Genomic DNA, 18315 nt, shown 5'->3' on the forward strand with positions numbered 1-18315 from the left:
CTCAGGTGCTTCACTTAAGTTTATAATGTAGAGCTGTGAAAATTAAAAAAAAAAATCACTTTTTTCCACAAAAATTATATTTTAGCCCCAAATTTATTTTAACAAGGGTAGCAGCAGAAAATAGACCCCAAAAATTGTTGTTCAATTTCTCCTGAGTATGCCAGTACCCCATGTATGGAGGGAGACCACTGTTTTGGCGCACGGCAGGGCTCGGGAGGGAAGTAGCACAGTTTGACTTTGGCTGGAATTGAGAGCTGACTCCATGTCGCGTTTGCAGAGCCCCTGATGTGCCTAAATACTGGCAATCCCCCACAAGTGACACCATTTTGGCAACTAGACCCCTCAAGGAACTTACCTTGATGTGTGGTATCTTGAACCCCTATGTGCTTTACAAAAGTTTATAGCATAGAGCTTAGAAAATAAATTAAAAATCATATTTTTCCCTCAAAATTTCTCTTTTAGCCAGTCATTTTTTATTTTCTCAGGGGAAAAAGAGAAAATTTACCACAAAATGTGTTGTGTAATTTCTCTTGCACGTGCCAATGCCCCATGTGTGGGTGAAAACTACTTTTGGAGGCACAGTGCAAAGCTCAGAAAGCAAGAAGTGCCATTTTTGAGCTCAGATTTTGCTCAAATGGTTTGAGGGTGCAATGTCACATTAGCAGAACCCCCCCCCCCCATAAGTGATGTCATTTTACAAACTACATCTCTCAATGAATTCATCTAGGGGTGCAGTGATCATATTGACAACACAGATGTCACAGGAATTTATACAGTTAGGTGGCGAAGAAAGAATAATGACATTTCTTCAACTAAAATGACCCAATTTTTTTTTTCTTTCAAGGGCTATTAAGAAACAAAGGACCTAGGTTTGTTGTGCAATTTCTCTTCAGCGCGACAATACCCTGCATGTAATCGGGAACCATATTTGATGCACAGTGCAAAGCTCAGAAGGGAAGGAGCGCTATATTATATAGTGCAGATTTTACTGTTATGGTTTGAGGGTGCCATGACCAACTGGGAGACCCCCTGAGGTGCCAGCACAGCAGAACCCCTCATAAGTGACCTGTAGCGTAAATATTCCTAGAATAGTTTGTTGACTCCATATACAGAGCCCCTAAGTGCTAGAAGAGCAGAATCTCCCCTCAAGTGACCCCATTTTGGAAATTATACCCGTGCCAAACATGTGAACACTAAATGTGGTTTAGACACACTGGGGCTTGGAAGGGGGGGGCATTTGGATTTGGGAGTGCAGAATTTGCTGAATTTCCTTTGTGGTGCAAGGGCCATTTTGATTTTCCAGAGCCTTTGTTCTTCAAGTAAAGTGGGAGTCCCCTATATTTCCCTTGACAGATGATGGAGCTGAGCGGGGACTTACTTTTTTTGTGGATTGATTTGAAGCTTTTATTTGGAACATTTTACATAACATTTAGGAGCACATTTATCCGGCGTTCAATGCTGAGCACTTACTTTGAGGTTTCCATCTAAATCTCTGAGTGATGTGACATATGAAACCCCCGAGGGATCCAATCAGTGTATTAAGGCAGCAGAGTTACTCTGGACTCTATCTGATCTTTGTTCAGCAGAGTCCTTCTTTTCAAAAGTACACAAAACTATGGTGGACCACGCTTTTATGCATGCCTAAAAAGATGGACACCGCTGGATTAAAGGCCAGACGGCATCCACTGTGCCTTCATCTGCCTCATTATAGAGGATCTTACATTTGGGGTTCCATCTGAATCACATATTTCAGAGATTTACACGGAAACCCCGGTGTAAGCACTCAGGATAAATGTGCGCCGAGCCTCACTACGATCTTTGGGAGGCAGAATGAACAAATCAACAGCAAGTGAAGAATTAGTTTTATTTACTTTTTATGCTGTTTCTCATGCGGTATAAGTGATTAGGCAAATTTATTCTTCAGTTCGGTGCGATTAAAGCGATGCCAGATTTATATCCTTTTTTTATGTTTGGCTCCTGTCACACACTAAGGCTGAGTGCAGACATACTTTTTAGCCCTGCGGATTTTTCCGCGCAGAATGGAAGAAATCCGAAGGTCAAATGACCTGCATTTTTCCTGCGGATTTCTTCCATTTTTCATGCGGTTTTCCACTGCGGTTTTCCCCCTGCGGATTTGGTGACGGGGAGATGGGAAAACCGAACAGAAGAAGTAACATGCTGCGGATTTTGTACCGCAGGAAAACCGCATGGAAAAATCTGCTGCGTCTGCACAGCGGTTTTTTTTTTTTTTCATTGATTTTAAGGCTACTGTACATCACAATGCGAATATGCAACGTTTCTGCACGGTAAAATCCGCTGCGGATCCGCTGCAAATCTGCATCGTGTGCACACAGCCTAAAAGACGATTTTTATTGCTGCATCCCCATATTTTGAGAGCTATAATTTTTCCATATTTTGGCCCACAGAGTCATGTGAGGGCTTGTTTTTTGCAGGACGAGTTGACTTATGTATTGGTACCATTTTTGGTCACATGACTTTTTTGATCACTTTCTATTCTGATTTCTATTTTTGTGGAAGCAGAGTGAACAATAAACAGCAATTCAGGAATTGTTGTTGTTTTTTCTCCCGTTCTGCGTGTGATAAAATTGATAAGGCAGTTTTATTCTTCGGGTCAGTACAATTACAGCAATACCACATTTATATAATTTTTTTATATTTTGGCGCTTTTACACAATAAAAACTTTTATAGAAAAAATACTACTTTTTGCATCGCTTTATTCTGAGAGATATAACTTTTTTAATTTTCCGCTGATGGAGTTGTATGGCGGACAAGATGATGTTTTCAGCTTTACTGTTTTTATTTACATTCGCCTTTTTGATCGCGTTTTATTCTACTTTTTGCCACCATTATGATGATAAAGCATTGTTTGTTACTTTTTTTTATTTAGGGCGTTCACTGAAGGGGTTAACTAGTGTGACACTTTTATAGATCGGGTTGCTCCAGGAGTGGTGATACCAAATGTGTACTTTTTTTTTCTTTACATAAAAATGTCTACTTGTTAGTGTAATTGTTTTTAGTATTATTATTTTGTAATTTTTTTTTTTTTTTTACCTAGTCCCTTTATGGGACTTTTATTTTTTTTTTTTTTTACTTTGATTGCAGATATAATGCGTTGCAATTCACCAGCATTGCATTGCATTACACCTATACTGAAGGCTTCTGACACCATGCTATGAGCATGGTCTTAGAAGCTTTCCATAGCTTGGTGACCCGGGGGTCGTCATGATGACCCCGAGTCACCATGGCAGCGATTGGCCCTGTGCGATGATGTTGCGGAGGCCTCGATCTGAAGGCGGAGAGAACTCTCATTTAGGGGGTTAACTGGCATGGATGGCAATGACACTGCTCTTGGCTGTTAGTGTAGACGCTCAGCCATTGGCAGAGCTGAGTTGCTGCACTGATCAGACAGGAGGTGTTGATATGTCAGTATCTCGGGCTATCATGCTGTGATCGGTCAGTCAGATCTGGGTGCGGGAACCGACGGCATGGATCCCTGCAACTCTTCCCGTGCTGCTCAGCTGTCAGTGACAGCTGTTGGCATGGAACTGTCACTGCGTGTTTAAATGCATAACAGACATAGCCCGTCCTGATGTGGGAACTGACACCCGGCCATGATGTCATTGGACGTTGAGGGGTTAATATAAAATATCTCTGTATTTTCTATATACCTGTTTTAATTGTCTACTCTATATATAATCCACCCCACGACCATACTGCTGCTGTTTCCGTATATTTGTTACTGGTCTTGAACATGTATATAGCAACTTAACAATCTAGATTTCATTAAATTACTTTTCAGCTTGGTTGAACAACATATTTCAAAGAAAAAAAACAAAACCCAACAATATGTGGTTTAGGTTCTGCAGCTGTTTGACTTGTGACATTTAACAATCGTAGGCAACACATCATTACTGCTGGCTTCTGCACCAAATTACTTTTTGCATTTGTACTTTATAACATTCTCTTTATTTAGGTTTAAGGGTTTTTTTTGTCAAGGGTTTGAGAATTTTAAACCAATAATCAAGTTTAAGAAAATGTATAAAAAATTAAGCATTATAGTTTTGTATGCTAATCCTAAACATGGTACGGACGACCGACGTGTGGCAGGGTTATAGAAAAAAAATTATCACAGATATCAAAGAATGCGGTTGCTGTAGGCAGCAATCCTCTCTACAGTAGTAGTACCTAAAATCACAATTAGCTTCCTTTGCAAACTCTGGTAAGCACATTAGTGAGGAGGAAGTGGAGAGCGTAATGGAGAATGTGTCCCATTGCTCATCTCAATCACAGCAGGATGATAATGCCTCTGACAGCAACACCATCAGCTGGAGTCAGAGATTTGCTCAGCCCATCTCCTCCGTAGCCATAACAGTTCATGTTGTACACAGAAAATTTTCCAATATGTTAATGAAACTTATTAGTCCCCTGACCTAAAACACCCTGGTAACTAAGAAACATAGAAAATCAGAAACTTCTTCCAGTTGATGTTTTGGAAAACCTAAACGGTCAGCCTTTGCTCTTGGAAGATATGGCGCTGGAGGAGATGGATAACCCCATTCTAATGCCAATCTGTGTTGCAGGCTCCGCGAGCTGAGGTGATAGGGACACTGTGCATGGTAGTAATACTCTTGAGTCAAGACAAACCTCATAGTGGGAATCAGGCCATTTCACACACAAAGGCATCTGCCAGCCAAATAATAGACGGAGATGATGATTTTGATTCTGCGTTAGCCAAAACCTGAGAACCAGACAGGGGTGACGAAGAGCTGAGTGCATCGTAGGAGGAGGTTGCTGCCATCGGCAATGCCCAGCATGGGCAAAGTGCATAAAAAATATTCTTTGGGGCCAAATCAGCTTTTCCTTCAGTCGGCTCTGGAGCAAGTTATGACGCAGTTGGTGAGGAGTTTCTACTTGAAAGGTCTGGTCACGGTGGTTCGAGTCGTATGTGTGAGCTTCTCGTTTGTGTGAGTTCTTTCCACATTGCTGGATCACCAGTCTATTGCATTGTGCAGGCTGTGCTGTTGTAACTTAGGCCGGGTACATCTTGGCACACCTCGAATAAGAATTACATCACTACGTCAGCACATGAAACAGAATCACATGCTCCTGTGGAGAAAGCATACTGACCAGGAAGATGAGGAAGACTCTTCCCTCTCTTCATGATCATCTTTTTGGTAACCATTCTGTATCCACAAGTAGAGCCTTGCCATTGTCATTAGCCCCATCATCTTTCTCACCTACTGCTTTCCATATTCTTCCTCCATTACATCTTCAGTTCTTCTTTTATGTGCAGAAGAAACAAGCATACAATGGTCCAATTCTATTGAAATTGTACTCCCATATTTTCAAACTTACCTTTGACCAGCTGGAATGTATTGTCCTTTACAAGAGAATTGCAAGCAATCAGACTCAGTCAAAGATACAGGTAATGCAATAAATTTTGGTTAAGAAAATGTAGCATTTTGTGGCCAAACCAAGCAGGAACAGCTTTTTGGTAGAGATGAGGGGAATATGTTTGGCTCCCTCCTTATTCGGCAAGCTATAGTGCTTACCGAAGAAGCTGCAGTGGGAACCCGGATACCTGGAGCGCTCTGATAATCAGGTGACGGCGCCGCAGCTACATGTGTCACGGCTGTGTGACAGTCACAACACATGCATGGAGAGCCTATGTGTTGTGACTGTCACACAGCTGCGACACATGCAGCTGCGGCACCAGACACCTGATTATCGGGAGTGCTCCAGGTATCCGGGTTCCCGCTGCAGCTTCTTCACTAAGCACTATAGCTTGCCGAATAAGGAGGGAGACAGATATTTGTTCATCTCTACAAAAAAGCTGTCCCTGCTAGGATTGGCCACAAAATGCAACATTTTCTTACCCAAAATTTATTGTATTACCTGTATCAAATTTTCAATACAACAAACCCACCTTCTTTCTAAGAAAGGGTGAAACTAAATATTATTGTGACTGCATCTGGGTTGACTTTTCCCGGTAGCACTCAATCAGGAATGGGAGAAAGGACAAAATTCTTGAAAATTATCCGAGCAAAATTCTTTGAACCTTTGTTTTAAAAAATTTAACTATACATTTTTTTACAAAATTGTTCAGAAATATTGGGGCGATGGAATTGGCATTATTGCTGGAAAAATCGGTGTTCTCTAATCAGTGAAGCTTTTGCACATAGAGCGTTTGCTGACAGTAAATCTTACCAGGAGAATTCTTTCCACTCCCTGCAAAGTTAGCACTTTCTTGTGCGTGCAGCTCCTACATGGCAGGACAGAAAGTGAAAATTTGTCAGAAAGGGCAAAATTGTTGAAAATTATTCAACCCAAATTACTTGAACTTAATAAGTGGAATTTAAAAAAAATAAATACAATTTTTTCCCAAAATTATTCAGAAAGAAATATTTTGGGAAATGGCATATTAGTAGGAAAATCTGTGTTCCGTGATTGGTAAAGCTTAATTGGTAAAGATCAGTTGACGTAGAGTGGAATCCATGGCTCTAAGGCAGTGTTCCCCAATTCCAGTCCTCAAGGCCCACCAACAGGTCATGTTTTCAGGATTTCCTTAGTATTGCCAAGGTGATAATTGCATCACCTGTGCAATACAAAGGAAATCCTGAAAGCAAGACCTGTTGGTGGGCCTTGAGGACTGGAGTTGGGGAACACTGCTGTAAGCTATGCAGACTTTTTCTAGCATGGACCACTGGTTACGTCAAGATTGTTGTGTTACTTAGGTTGAAAAAAGACCTAGGTCCCTCAGTTTCAACCTTTCTTCACCATTTGTTTATTTTGTCACTAATTTAACTGTAACCCAAGATGTTATGTGTATTGAAGAAATCATCCAGCCTGTTTTTAAAAGCTGTTATAGTGTCTGTCATTACTACCTCTTGTGTTAGGGAATTCCACATTCTGAATGCTCTACCTGTAAAGAACCCTTTCCTGTTTAGCTTTTGGAATCGCCTTTCTTTCACCGGTAATGAGTGCCCCCTGGTCCTTAATATGGTCCTTAGAAGGAGTCAGTCATGTGCATGTCCTCTGTACTGAGGCGTCTTTATTTCTAAGCTAAACAAGCTCAACTTTTCCAACCTCTCATCATATGAGAGGCCTTCCATCACTTGTAATAATCTAGTTGCCCGCTTTTGAATGGCATCTAATTTCTGAATGTCCTTTTTTAAATTTTGAGCCCAAAACTGGATCCCATATTCTAGATGTGGCCTCACAAGCAATTTATAAAGGGGTAATAATACGTTGGGATCGAGGGATTTTATCTCTCTTTTTACACACCCTAAAATCTTGTTTTCTTTTGCAGCTGCCACTTGACATTGAGCGACTTATAACCAGAATACCCAAGTCCTTCTCCTGTTCTGTAGTCCCGAGTATACGCGCATTTAATGTATATGCAGCAATAGGATTTCTTCGTCCTAGGTGCATTACTCTACATTTATCTATATTAACCTTAATTTATCAAGTGTTGCCCATTCAGACATCTTATTCAGATTGTTTTGCAATATTGTAATTGTCAAGGTCAGATTTTAATATCTTACATAGTTTGGTGTCGTCAGCAAAGACTGACACTTTACTCTCAAGCCCATCCACAAGGTCCTTAAGAAATAGGTTAAATAGAATCAGTCCTAGTACAGATCCTGCAGTCCCCACTGCTGGCTATGTCCCATTTAGAGAACGTACCATTTATGAAAATTTTGTTTCATGTCATTTAGCCAATTCCTTACCCATCTGCATATAGTTTCCCCCAGTCCTTGCTTCTGAAGCTTCCGTATAAGGCTGTTATGTGGTACAGTGTCAGATGCCTGTGCAAAGTCCAGATAAATCACATCAGCCGCATTACCAACATCCAGATTTGCACTTACCTCCTCAGAGAAACTCAACATGTTTTTTTTTTTTTTTTTTTTTTTTTTAGACACGACCTATCTTTCATGAATCCATGCTGGTTGTCATTTATTATATTATTCTCTGCAATATATTTATATGCCTGGATCCACCTTCTTACCTTTCTTAATTATCGGTACCACATCAGCCATCCTCCAATCCTGTGGCACCACCCCTGTTACAAGAGCACCTAAGAAAATGGTCTGTCAACTACTGAGCTCAAGTCCCTCAGTGTCATGTCGGACACTGTTCACACCAGGGTGTCCGGCAGACAGCGGTAATACCCTGTTGGGTATTCTGTTCCAGTCGGGATAGGGTTAACCAGGTTGTCATGCTGGCTGAGGGCTGGGCCACGCCCTTGGTCTTTAAATAGTTCGTCCTGACTATGGGCGTCGCCGACTATAGCTTTAGCCTAGTGCTAGCAATACCGGTCAGCAGTGGTGGTGTTGGAGCGTCTGATATCTGGTGCAGTATATCCCTCAGTGGTTCTTTCTCCAATCTGTTATATATATATTTGGTTGCCCTTGCACATTATTGTATTCCCTTGTGTATTTACTGTGTGGTGTTTTCTTTTACCCCTGTCCATACGTATTTGTGGGGTCTGGTGTCTGGTCCCCTCACTGAGTGGAGGGTGGTGGGTTCAGCTTAGGGCTGGACAGGAGACAGGGACAGGGTGGAGGCTCAGGCAGGCACACCTTCAGTGTAAACCCTGGGTAGAGGGACAGACAGGGTTCCCCTAGTCTGAGGGACATCGCAGGGGTCCCGGGGTTTCTGCCTAAAGTAACCTAGGCATACCATGACATTATAGTCGGCCCAAATAATAAAGTGAGAAGAAAAAAAAAAAAGGTATAGATAGGGAATATAGGGGTTACTTACTATGGATCCTATACTTTCCCTAACCAAGCAGCTGGAGGCTCTATCCATACAGGTCACTGAACTCAGGGGGGCGGTCCAGCAACAAGGCCTGTCAGCTCCTGCAGTACCTGCTGAGGCTGCAGCCAGGGCAGCTGAGCCCAAGTTTCCCCTTCCTGAACGATTTGCTGGTGATCGTGGTAAGTTCACAGTGTTTCGTGAATCATGCAAATTGTATTTCCGTATGCGTCCACATTCCTCAGGTAATGAGGCTCAACGCGTGGGCTTGGTGATTTCTTTGCTGAGTGGTGACCCACAGGCCTGGGCCTTTTCACTCCCTTCAGACTCACAGGCATTGGAATCTGTAGATTTTTTTTTTCTCTGCTCTGGGTTTGATCTATGACGATCCGGATAGATTAAACTTAGCAGAGTCTAAGATACGCTCACTGCTACAGGGTGATCGACCAGCTGAGGATTACTGCACGGAATTCCGGCGCTGGGCGGTGGACACGCAGTGGAATGACCCTGCGCTTAGAAGTCAATTTTTGCATGGGGTTTCTGGAAGGGTTAAACAGACTCTCCTAATGTACGAGACTCCCGCCTCTCTGGAGGCTGCGATGGCACTTGTAGTACGCATAGACCGACGTCTCCGTCAGGGGGCGCTGGTTTCGTTGCCTCCGGGAGGTGGGGGAGTGGTCGGTGAGGTTGCCGCGGGTGAATCCGTGGAACCCATGCAGATCGCTGGTATAGCACAGTCACCGAGTAACAAGCCTAAACGTCCTTGGCACAGAAGGCAGGGGCTCTGTTTTTTTTGTGGCAAAGGAGGACATTTTATTAACGCTTGCCCCCTGGTACCTAAGAAGGGCGCGCCGGCGGAAAACTGATAGGCTCAGAGGGTTTGGAGGAGTCTAGTCTGAGCCTTTGTGTATCCTCCGTCATGGTTTCCCAGTGTATGCTCCCTGCTAGGGTGGTACTTGGGGGGCAAATGCTCTCTATTACAGTATTTATTGATAGTGGCTCAGCTGCCAATCTCATTGATGAGAGGTTCGCGCATACAGCGGGATTTCCGGTGGAGAAATTGCCGAACCCCAATCCGGGTGGTTACCATCAATGCTTCCCCGTTGTCTCAAGGGGAGATCACAGAGTGTGTGTTGGATATACAACTCCACATCGGAGTATTACACTCAGAGCGGGTAACTTGTAAGGTGCTTAGTAACTTACCGGCTCAGATGGTTCTGGGCTTTCCATGGTTGTCAATGCATAATCCTGTTATTGATTGGAAGACCCAGGACATAATTCAGTGGAGCAGGGAGTGTCAGGAGAGGTGCCTGGCTACATGTATTTCCGCTTTGACCCCCAGTATCCCGGAGCCGTTGCTGGATTATGCGGATGTATTTTCTGAGAAGGGTTGTTCGGAACTACCACCGCATCGCCCCTATGACTGTGCTATTAGGTTGAAACCAGGGGCCAAGTTACCTAAAGCTAGAATGTTTAATGTCTCAGGTCCCGAGAGGCTAGCTCTCAAGGAATACATTGCGGATAGCCTGAGCAAGAGTCATATTAGACCTTCCTCTTCTCCTCTGGCTGCTGGCTTCTTCTTTGTTAAAAAGAAGGATGGCGGTTTACGCCCGTGTCTGGATTTCAGAGAACTCAACCAGATTATGGTCCGTGATCCTTACCCTATGCCACTTATACCCGATTTATTCAACCAAGTGGTTGGTGCCAGGTGGTTCTCCAAACTGGACCTCAGGGGGGCGTACAATCTTATAAGAGTCCGTCAGGGGGATGAGTGGAAGACAGCGTTCAATACCCCTGAGGGTCACTTTGAGAGTTTGGTAATGCCGTTTGGGTTGACTATGGCACCGGCGGTCTTTCAACACTTCATTAATGATGTCTTCTCTCAGTTGTTGGGGAGGTTTGTTATAATTTATCTTGACGACATCCTCATTTTCTCTCGCGACCATGATACACATATAGAGCATGTTAGACAGGTTCTGCAGTTGCTCAGAGAGAACAGGCTCTATGTCAAGCTTGAAAAATGTGTGTTTTTCGTACAGGAGCTACCGTTCTTGGGTTATATAATCTCCGCCTCAGGTTTTAAGATGGACACCGCAAAGGTGCAGGCGGTACTACATTGGGATCGGCCTGATAATCTTAAGGCGCTTCAGCGATTTCTTGGCTTCTCCAATTACTATAGGAAATTTATTAAGAACTTCTCTATGATTGCCAAACCACTGACTGACATGACTAAGAAGGGTACCGACTTTTCTGACTGGTCTGAGCCTGCGGTACAGGCGTTTGAATTCCTCAAGAATAGTTTTGCCTCAGCGCCCATTCTGGTGCAGCCCGATGTCTCCTTACCGTTTGTCGTGGAGGTGGATGCGTCGGAGGTTGGAGTGGGGGCTGTACTGTCTCAGGGCCCTTCTTGGGCCAAGTTGCATCCGTGTGCCTTCTTCTCCAAGAAGCTGTCGCCTGCGGAGCGTAATTATGATATTGGCAACAGGGAACTATTGGCCATCAAATTGGCATTTGAGGAGTGGCGACACTTCTTGGAGGGGGCTGTTCATCAGATTACTGTGATAACCGACCATAAGAATTTGCTTTATTTAGAATCTGCTAAGCGCCTGTCCTCCAGACAGGCTCGCTGGGCATTATTCTTCACCCGGTTCAACTTCATTGTTACCTATCGACCTGGGTCGAAGAATGTTAAGGCAGACGCTTTATCCAGGTGTTTTCCTGGTGGAGAGTTATGTGAAGAGCCGGTGCCTATTCTCCAAAAGGGTGTGGTGGTATCTGCCATCACGACAGAGATTGAGGCAGAGATTGCCGAGGCTCAGGAGGTGGTACCGCCGGGGTTACCTGCTAATAAATCTTTTGTGCCGCTACATCTACGCTCTAGAGTGTTGGGCGAACATCACGACACGGTACTGGCAGGTCATCCAGGGGTTAAGAGCACTCTGGAACTGGTATCGCGTCGTTTTTGGTGGCCTAAAATCCGGCAGGATGTGGCCTCATATGTGGCTGCCTGTACCACGTGCGCACGGGCCAAGACTCCTCGTTCCCGTCCCGCTGGTAGCTTGCAGCCTCTCGGGGTGCCCAGTAAGCCATGGACTGAGATTTCCATGGATTTTATTACTGACTTGCCCGCCTCGGCAGGGAACTCGTCATTTTGGTAATTGTTGATAGGTTCTCCAAAATGTCACATTTCGTTGCTTTACCGTCTTTGCCCAATGCTAAGACTCTTGCTCAGATATTTATTCGCGAGGTGGTCAGACTTCATGGTGTCCCGTCTGACATTGTGTCTGATCGAGGTACGCAGTTTGTGGCAAAGTTTTGGAGAGCTTTTTGTTCTCGCCTTGGAATCAAATTATCTCATTCATCGGCTTTCCACCCTCAGTCGAATGGACAGACTGAGCGGATAAACCAAAACCTGGAGCAATACTTGCGCTGCTTTATTTCCGACAATCAGGAAGAGTGGTCAGCGTTTCTTCCTCTGGCAGAATTCACAATAAACAACCATTGCCAGGAATCGTCTGGGGAATCTCCTTTTTTTTGTGTGTATGGTCAACATCCTCAATTTTGCACCTTGCGTCAGGGGTGCTCAGTTGGCGTCCCTGAAGAGGACCAGTTGGGAGCTCAATTGTCGTCTGTTTGGAGGAGAGTCAAGCAGTGCTTGTTGAAGGTGGGTTCCAGGTACAAACGGGTGGCTGACTGCAGACGTGTGCCAGGTCCGGACCTGTGTGTGGGTGATTGGGTGTGGTTATCTACTAGGAACATTAAGCTCAAGATACCGTCACTTAAGTTGGGTCCCAGGTTCATTGGCCCATTTAGAATCTCCGCAGTGATCAACCCAGTGGCATTTCGTTTGGAGTTGCCGGCTGTGTATAAGATTCATAATGTATTTCACAAAGCATTGCTAAAGAAGGTCGTGGGTTTGGTGGATGGTTCCCCCGGGCCACCACCTCCCGTCTTGGTGGATGGCGCGTTGGAATTTGAGGTGTCCAAAGTGCTGGACTCTAGGGTTGTGCGTCGCACTCTACAGTACCTGGTCCACTGGCGTGGCTATGGTCCTGAGGAGAGGACATGGGTGCCGGCCTCTGACATTCATGCTGATCGACTGGTTACTATGTTCCATCGTCGCCATCCGGACAAGCCAGGTCCTCGACATGGTGAGGTTCCGGAGGTCCCTCGTAGAAGGCGGGGTACTGTCATGTCGGACACTGTTCACACCAGGGTGTCCGGCAGACAGCGGTAATACCCTGTTGGGTATTCTGTTCCAGTCGGGATAGGGTTAACCAGGTTGTCATGCTGGCTGAGGGCTGGGCCACGCCCTTGGTCTTTAAATAGTTCGTCCTGACTATGGGCGTCGCCGACTATAGCTTTAGCCTAGTGCTAGCAATACCGGTCAGCAGTGGTGGTGTTGGAGCGTCTGATATCTGGTGCAGTATATCCCTCAGTGGTTCTTTCTCCAATCTGTTATATATATATATTTGGTTGCCCTTGCACATTATTGTATTCCCTTGTGTATTAACTGTGTGGTGTTTCTTTTACCCCTGTCCATACGTATTTGTGGGGTCTGGTGTCTGGTCCCCTCACTGGGTGGAGGGTGGTGGGTTCAGCTTAGGGCTGGACAGGAGACAGGGACAGGGTGGAGGCTCAGGCAGGCACACCTTCAGTGTAAACCCTGGGTAGAGGGACAGACAGGGTTCCCCTAGTCTGAGGGACATCGCAGGGGTCCCGGGGTTTTTGCCTAAAGTAACCTAGGCATACCATGACATTCAGTATCCTTGAATGAATGTCATCTGGTTCGGGGGATTTGTCAATGTTTAATTTGCTCACATGCAGGTGTACTTCTTGTGTTACACTAGATATATCAGGTGGCGAACTTTGAATTTTGCCTTGTTGAATGATCCATGGAACATTTAGTTCATTCTATTAGAGATTTGCTTGCTCGTCAGTTCAGCCTCAGGAATCAATGTTTTCATTCAGTGACCGTAAGCAGAGGAAGGCGTGCAGGCTGAATCTTATGCATACATAAGGCCAGACCCAAGATTGCTTTCCTTTGATTACCAATCATTCCATTACTTTCATTAGTGTCTCAGGGGCCTCAAGCCATGGTTTTCAAAGCCACTGTGTGGATGGTGATAGTAGACCCAACAGAGCCGTCACCAAAGGGGGTCTCGCTTGTATGCAGTACCAGGTGATGGGTTCAGCCTGAGGAAAATACCTCCAGGAACTGCCCCGGGATGGGATCTTGCGGACTGGGGGCAATGTATTTTGGAAATCTATCCATTTATTGTAAAACCATAGATGTAAGAAATAAAAAATAGTTGCATCCTTAACCTGGCTAGGTTTTAGAAATCTATCCAGAAAGATTACTACAACTCGCAACATCGGATCTTCACAATGCTAAACTGCTGCTGCCAGGGCTGCTGTTGTTGGCCCTAAACTGCCAAGCATTTCTTTACCTGCCCCATCTTATCTCTGTACCTTGCTCATGGCTACCAACTGTGTTTTGTAGTGCTAGACAGTACTAGTGATTCTAGGAAACCTACTCTCATTATTTTGTACCTTCAAGAAACAGTTCTGATAATAGGCTAGTTTTTTAAAAGGCTGGTGACAAAGTGCCATAACAGTTTTGTCTCTAGAAAAGGGGGATCATTTTTGGATGCTTTGATAAAGCCTTTGTAATTGCCTACTCTTTTGGTGATTAGAAAAACAGTTGCAGACCCCAAAAAGGGATAATTTTCCCTAATTAAAGGGATAATGTTTGAATGGCTTATGAAAAAGCTATCGGTTCTTCATTTAGAAAAGTGTTTATGCACCCCAAAAAATGGATAATTGTTGCACCCAACCATGTGACAATGCCACAGTTTCTTCCGTTTGCAGCACCATTCTAAAAATAACAGTAATGCATGAATGTACTCCCCACAAAAGGGATACATTTTAGACCATTTATGCAATTAATGTAGCCTAAAGTGTCTGATATTGCAGAGCGTTGTTAAATACGCTGTTGGTTACCATCTGTTTTCCCCTCGCCAGATAGTTTGATGTTATTTGGGCACCAAAATGGCTGTTTTGCATTAAAAAAAATCAAGATGTGTTCAATTCACTCCAAGAGGTACTCACAGTTTTCCATATATATTTTCCAGGCAATTGGAGGCTTTTTAATTATGTAACTTGCACAAATTTCAATTTTTTTTTTTGGGGGGGGAGGGCAGGAGGAATTTGATGAAGCTGGCACATTCAAGTTTCAAAAGATCTACTCAGCTCTAGGAATAGATGAATAGAACTGTAGAGATGAGGACCGTGGAATTGTCTATCTGAAGTAAGATTTGTTAATTTGTCTCTTCATAAACAGAATTATACAATAGTGAAGAAGACCTCTAGTGAGCACTGTCAGGCCTCAGTGTCTGAGGGACGGGAAAGAAACCTGAGCCCCATCTTGGGGCCTCCACCTCACCCCCTGATACATGGGGACATCAATGACCAGAAGATCCTAGAACTCACCTACAAGATGATTGAACTGCTGACTGGAGAGGTGACACTGCTGTGAATTCTGGAATATTATACAGTAACGCTATGAAAGAATTGAGGTGATGACTGTATCATTGTATGTGTCAGGTTCCCATAAGGTGTCAGGATGTCACCATCTATTTCTCCATGGAGGAGTGGGAGTATTTAGAAGGACACAAAGATCTGTACAAGGACGTCATAATGACAGAAACCCAACCCCTCACATCACCAGGTAATTGAAAAGACTAAATACATATGATCTATCCATATGTAAAGAATAAATTAAGCCCAATCGATTAAAGACATATCTGTGGAGTAATATTTTGAATCATTACTTTGTGATACAGTACAAATGTGTAGATGTTCATGAGGTCCTGAAAGGGCACTAGTAGAGGTAGTAGAATGAGGAATCTGTGGGCAGAGTCATGACTGTAAGGTCTTCCTAAAGATCTAGGTGGCATAGAGAAGAAAAGGGAAAGTAGACAATCAAAGAAGGTGGCTTCTGTGGGTCAATGAATGTAACTGACCATTATTTGATTGTTATGAACATTAGACTTATAAGTTAGATCTGTCTTCTAGATCTGCAATTTTCAAAATGCATATTTTATATATGGTGAGGTAGAAGCAAACATATTGTTGCAGTTAAGTTTGCTCCAAATGTGTGCACCATACTCTAGCCAAGCGTAAACCATACAGGAGTAAAACAAAGCTTTCTAGCCCAGATTGTTGTGCCATAGCTTCAGTTTGAAGGAACATTAAAATCCACAGACACTGGTTTCTGGAGTTCATAAATGCTTAAACAATTCAAATGCACTCCGCGTCCTTGATCATCACAATACATTTGCAAGCTCCACAGCCTAATTTTTCTTCAAATAAATTATTTGAATCCACCTGAAGCTGGACAAGATTCTTTATCTTCAACTGTACTTTGCAGATGTCCTGTGAAATGGAGACCACCTAATAGTACTGAGTTACAGGCCCCTTTATGATTCTATACTGAGACTTTTACTAGAATACTTTGGTAAACAGCACATCGAGACAAGAACTTATGAAGAAGCTGTCTTCGACACACAAATTGAAAAAATTGCAAAAGTCTGGTGGTCTTGCTGTGAGGTCTCATCTTAGATTGATCTGTTGACCCACAACTATATTAAAGGGACCCATGAAAAAAATGGGAAAATCCATCAACCGCAAAAATCATAAAACATCACATTTATTAGTAGAGTAAAACATGAAAAGGAAAAATTTTAAAAACATAAGTCAACGTGTTTTGAGCTACACTAGCTCTTAATCAAGACTGAGAGCTAGTGTAGCTCGAAACGCGTAGACTTATCATGTTTCTTAAGTTTTTCCTGTTCATGTTTTAATCTACTAATAAATGTGATGTTTTAGGATTTTTGCAGTTTCTGGATTTTCCCATTTTTTTCACGGTTGATTTACTCAGGAAACCAGCCTGAAGCCTCCGTGCACCGCACCCTTATTCTAAGAATTTCTCAACCTGGTGAGCTGATGGTTGCTCCAGACCACAAACAGCATGACGCAGAACCTGACTGTATGGTATATTTTTCTTTGAAACGCTGCAACATTTCACAGAATGTATAGTTTAGAGAGCTGGAGGAGTAAAATAACCAGAAAAGTGATTAGTTTGTTACTGCACCGAGCTTGCTTTTTCCTGTATCTCTGTATTTGATAGACTGGGCTGTCCCCTTTGAGAGGTCTCCTCCATTCTACAAAATCACCTGGAGCAGCATTGGGAAAAGCCATCCAAGGATTGCACCAAACTAGTTTTTTTCTGGCTATAATTCTAGGCAGGCACTTCAAAATACATTTTGTCTAAAATGCTGCAGTGTTTCAGAAAAAAAATCTCTGGATGCAATCGTGCAGCCAGGCTCTGATTCATGCTGCCCACACTTTGTGCAACATGAACCAGGTAACAAGATACCTTTTATCAGTTGCTTGCTGAATCTTGCCAGATGCCTTACAATTATTATTGAAATGTTCTATATAGAAATGTTAAAAAGTCATTTATAATTTAAAGTTTATTGTCAAGGAACCAACAGTGGGGGGAGAATCACACAGATCTCCGGACTGGTACCGACATGTCAAGATGAATATGTCAGGGAACAACACTCCACTGCCTACAATCATCAGGACAGTTACACAATTGATCAACGAGTGATATTAGGCCAGTTATTGGGAAACTCACAGTGAGCATATAGTATATACCCCTCCGACTCCAACATATGGAATATATATACCCCAATATGATCACTGCCAACTTCACAAAAACAAAAATAACTACTAGCTGCCACCCCCAATTGTTTATATAGGCCGATTGGACACCCATTACAAGTAGTGTATGGCTTCAGGGATGCAGTTTATAGGACAAGAGGAACGAAGTTATTATATTTAATCCGCAAAGTAAGCAGTGTGTATAAAAATATATAAAAGATGTTACAAAATGGACAAAACAATACAGTATATACAATTACATAAAATAAAAAGGATAAACAGAAGAAATATACTGAACCTGACATTGCAGGGTTGGCTCTGGCTTTTATGAAAGAGAGCTCTTAGTTTTGGGGGGGTGGGGACTGGAGGCAATGGACAGAGTTACAGTGAACTGCATCTCCCAGGACTGAAAAATATTATTGTTTGGCATTTGCTTTTATTAACATGAGTTACGCCCACATACCTCCCTCCCAATAACCTACAACTGGACTGGTCGTCTTAAAATTATGAGATTTGGCTGGTCCTTAGAAAATTATTGTATATACCCAACTTCCATGATATCGTCACCCCTGGAGGTCCCAGGTGGGAGATAGTACTGTCATGTTTCCTATCATGATTTTATCTATCCATAGAGAGGTAACATGGCATACATATTGTCCTCTATCTGACTGGTATTAATTTGGGGGATATTGCCGCCACCGTCCAGTTACATAAGACAATGCGTTACATTCGCCACTTCATCACGATCTTTCATATCTGTCATATCTATGACGTTCATAAAAAACTCAATTTGTAAACTTTAAAGG

The 18315-nt window shown here is 43.2% G+C and overlaps 1 protein-coding gene across 2 annotated transcripts in view; it reads left to right on the top strand.

Moving 5' to 3' along the window:
• Positions 1-18315, top strand: part of LOC141051089 (uncharacterized) — a 40233-nt gene that overhangs the window by 19600 nt on the left and 2318 nt on the right. For both annotated transcript variants that reach the window (XM_073547955.1, XM_073547956.1), the window contains 2 exons: positions 15123-15302; positions 15386-15509. In XM_073547955.1, coding sequence (XP_073404056.1) covers positions 15123-15302; positions 15386-15509 — 304 coding nt within the window. The remainder of the gene's footprint in view (positions 1-15122; positions 15303-15385; positions 15510-18315) is intronic.

Source organism: Dendrobates tinctorius, unplaced genomic scaffold, assembly GCF_039654945.1.
Source record: "Dendrobates tinctorius isolate UK_male_01 unplaced genomic scaffold, ASM3965494v1 ptg000155l, whole genome shotgun sequence".
Lineage (NCBI taxonomy): Eukaryota > Metazoa > Chordata > Amphibia > Anura > Dendrobatidae > Dendrobates > Dendrobates tinctorius.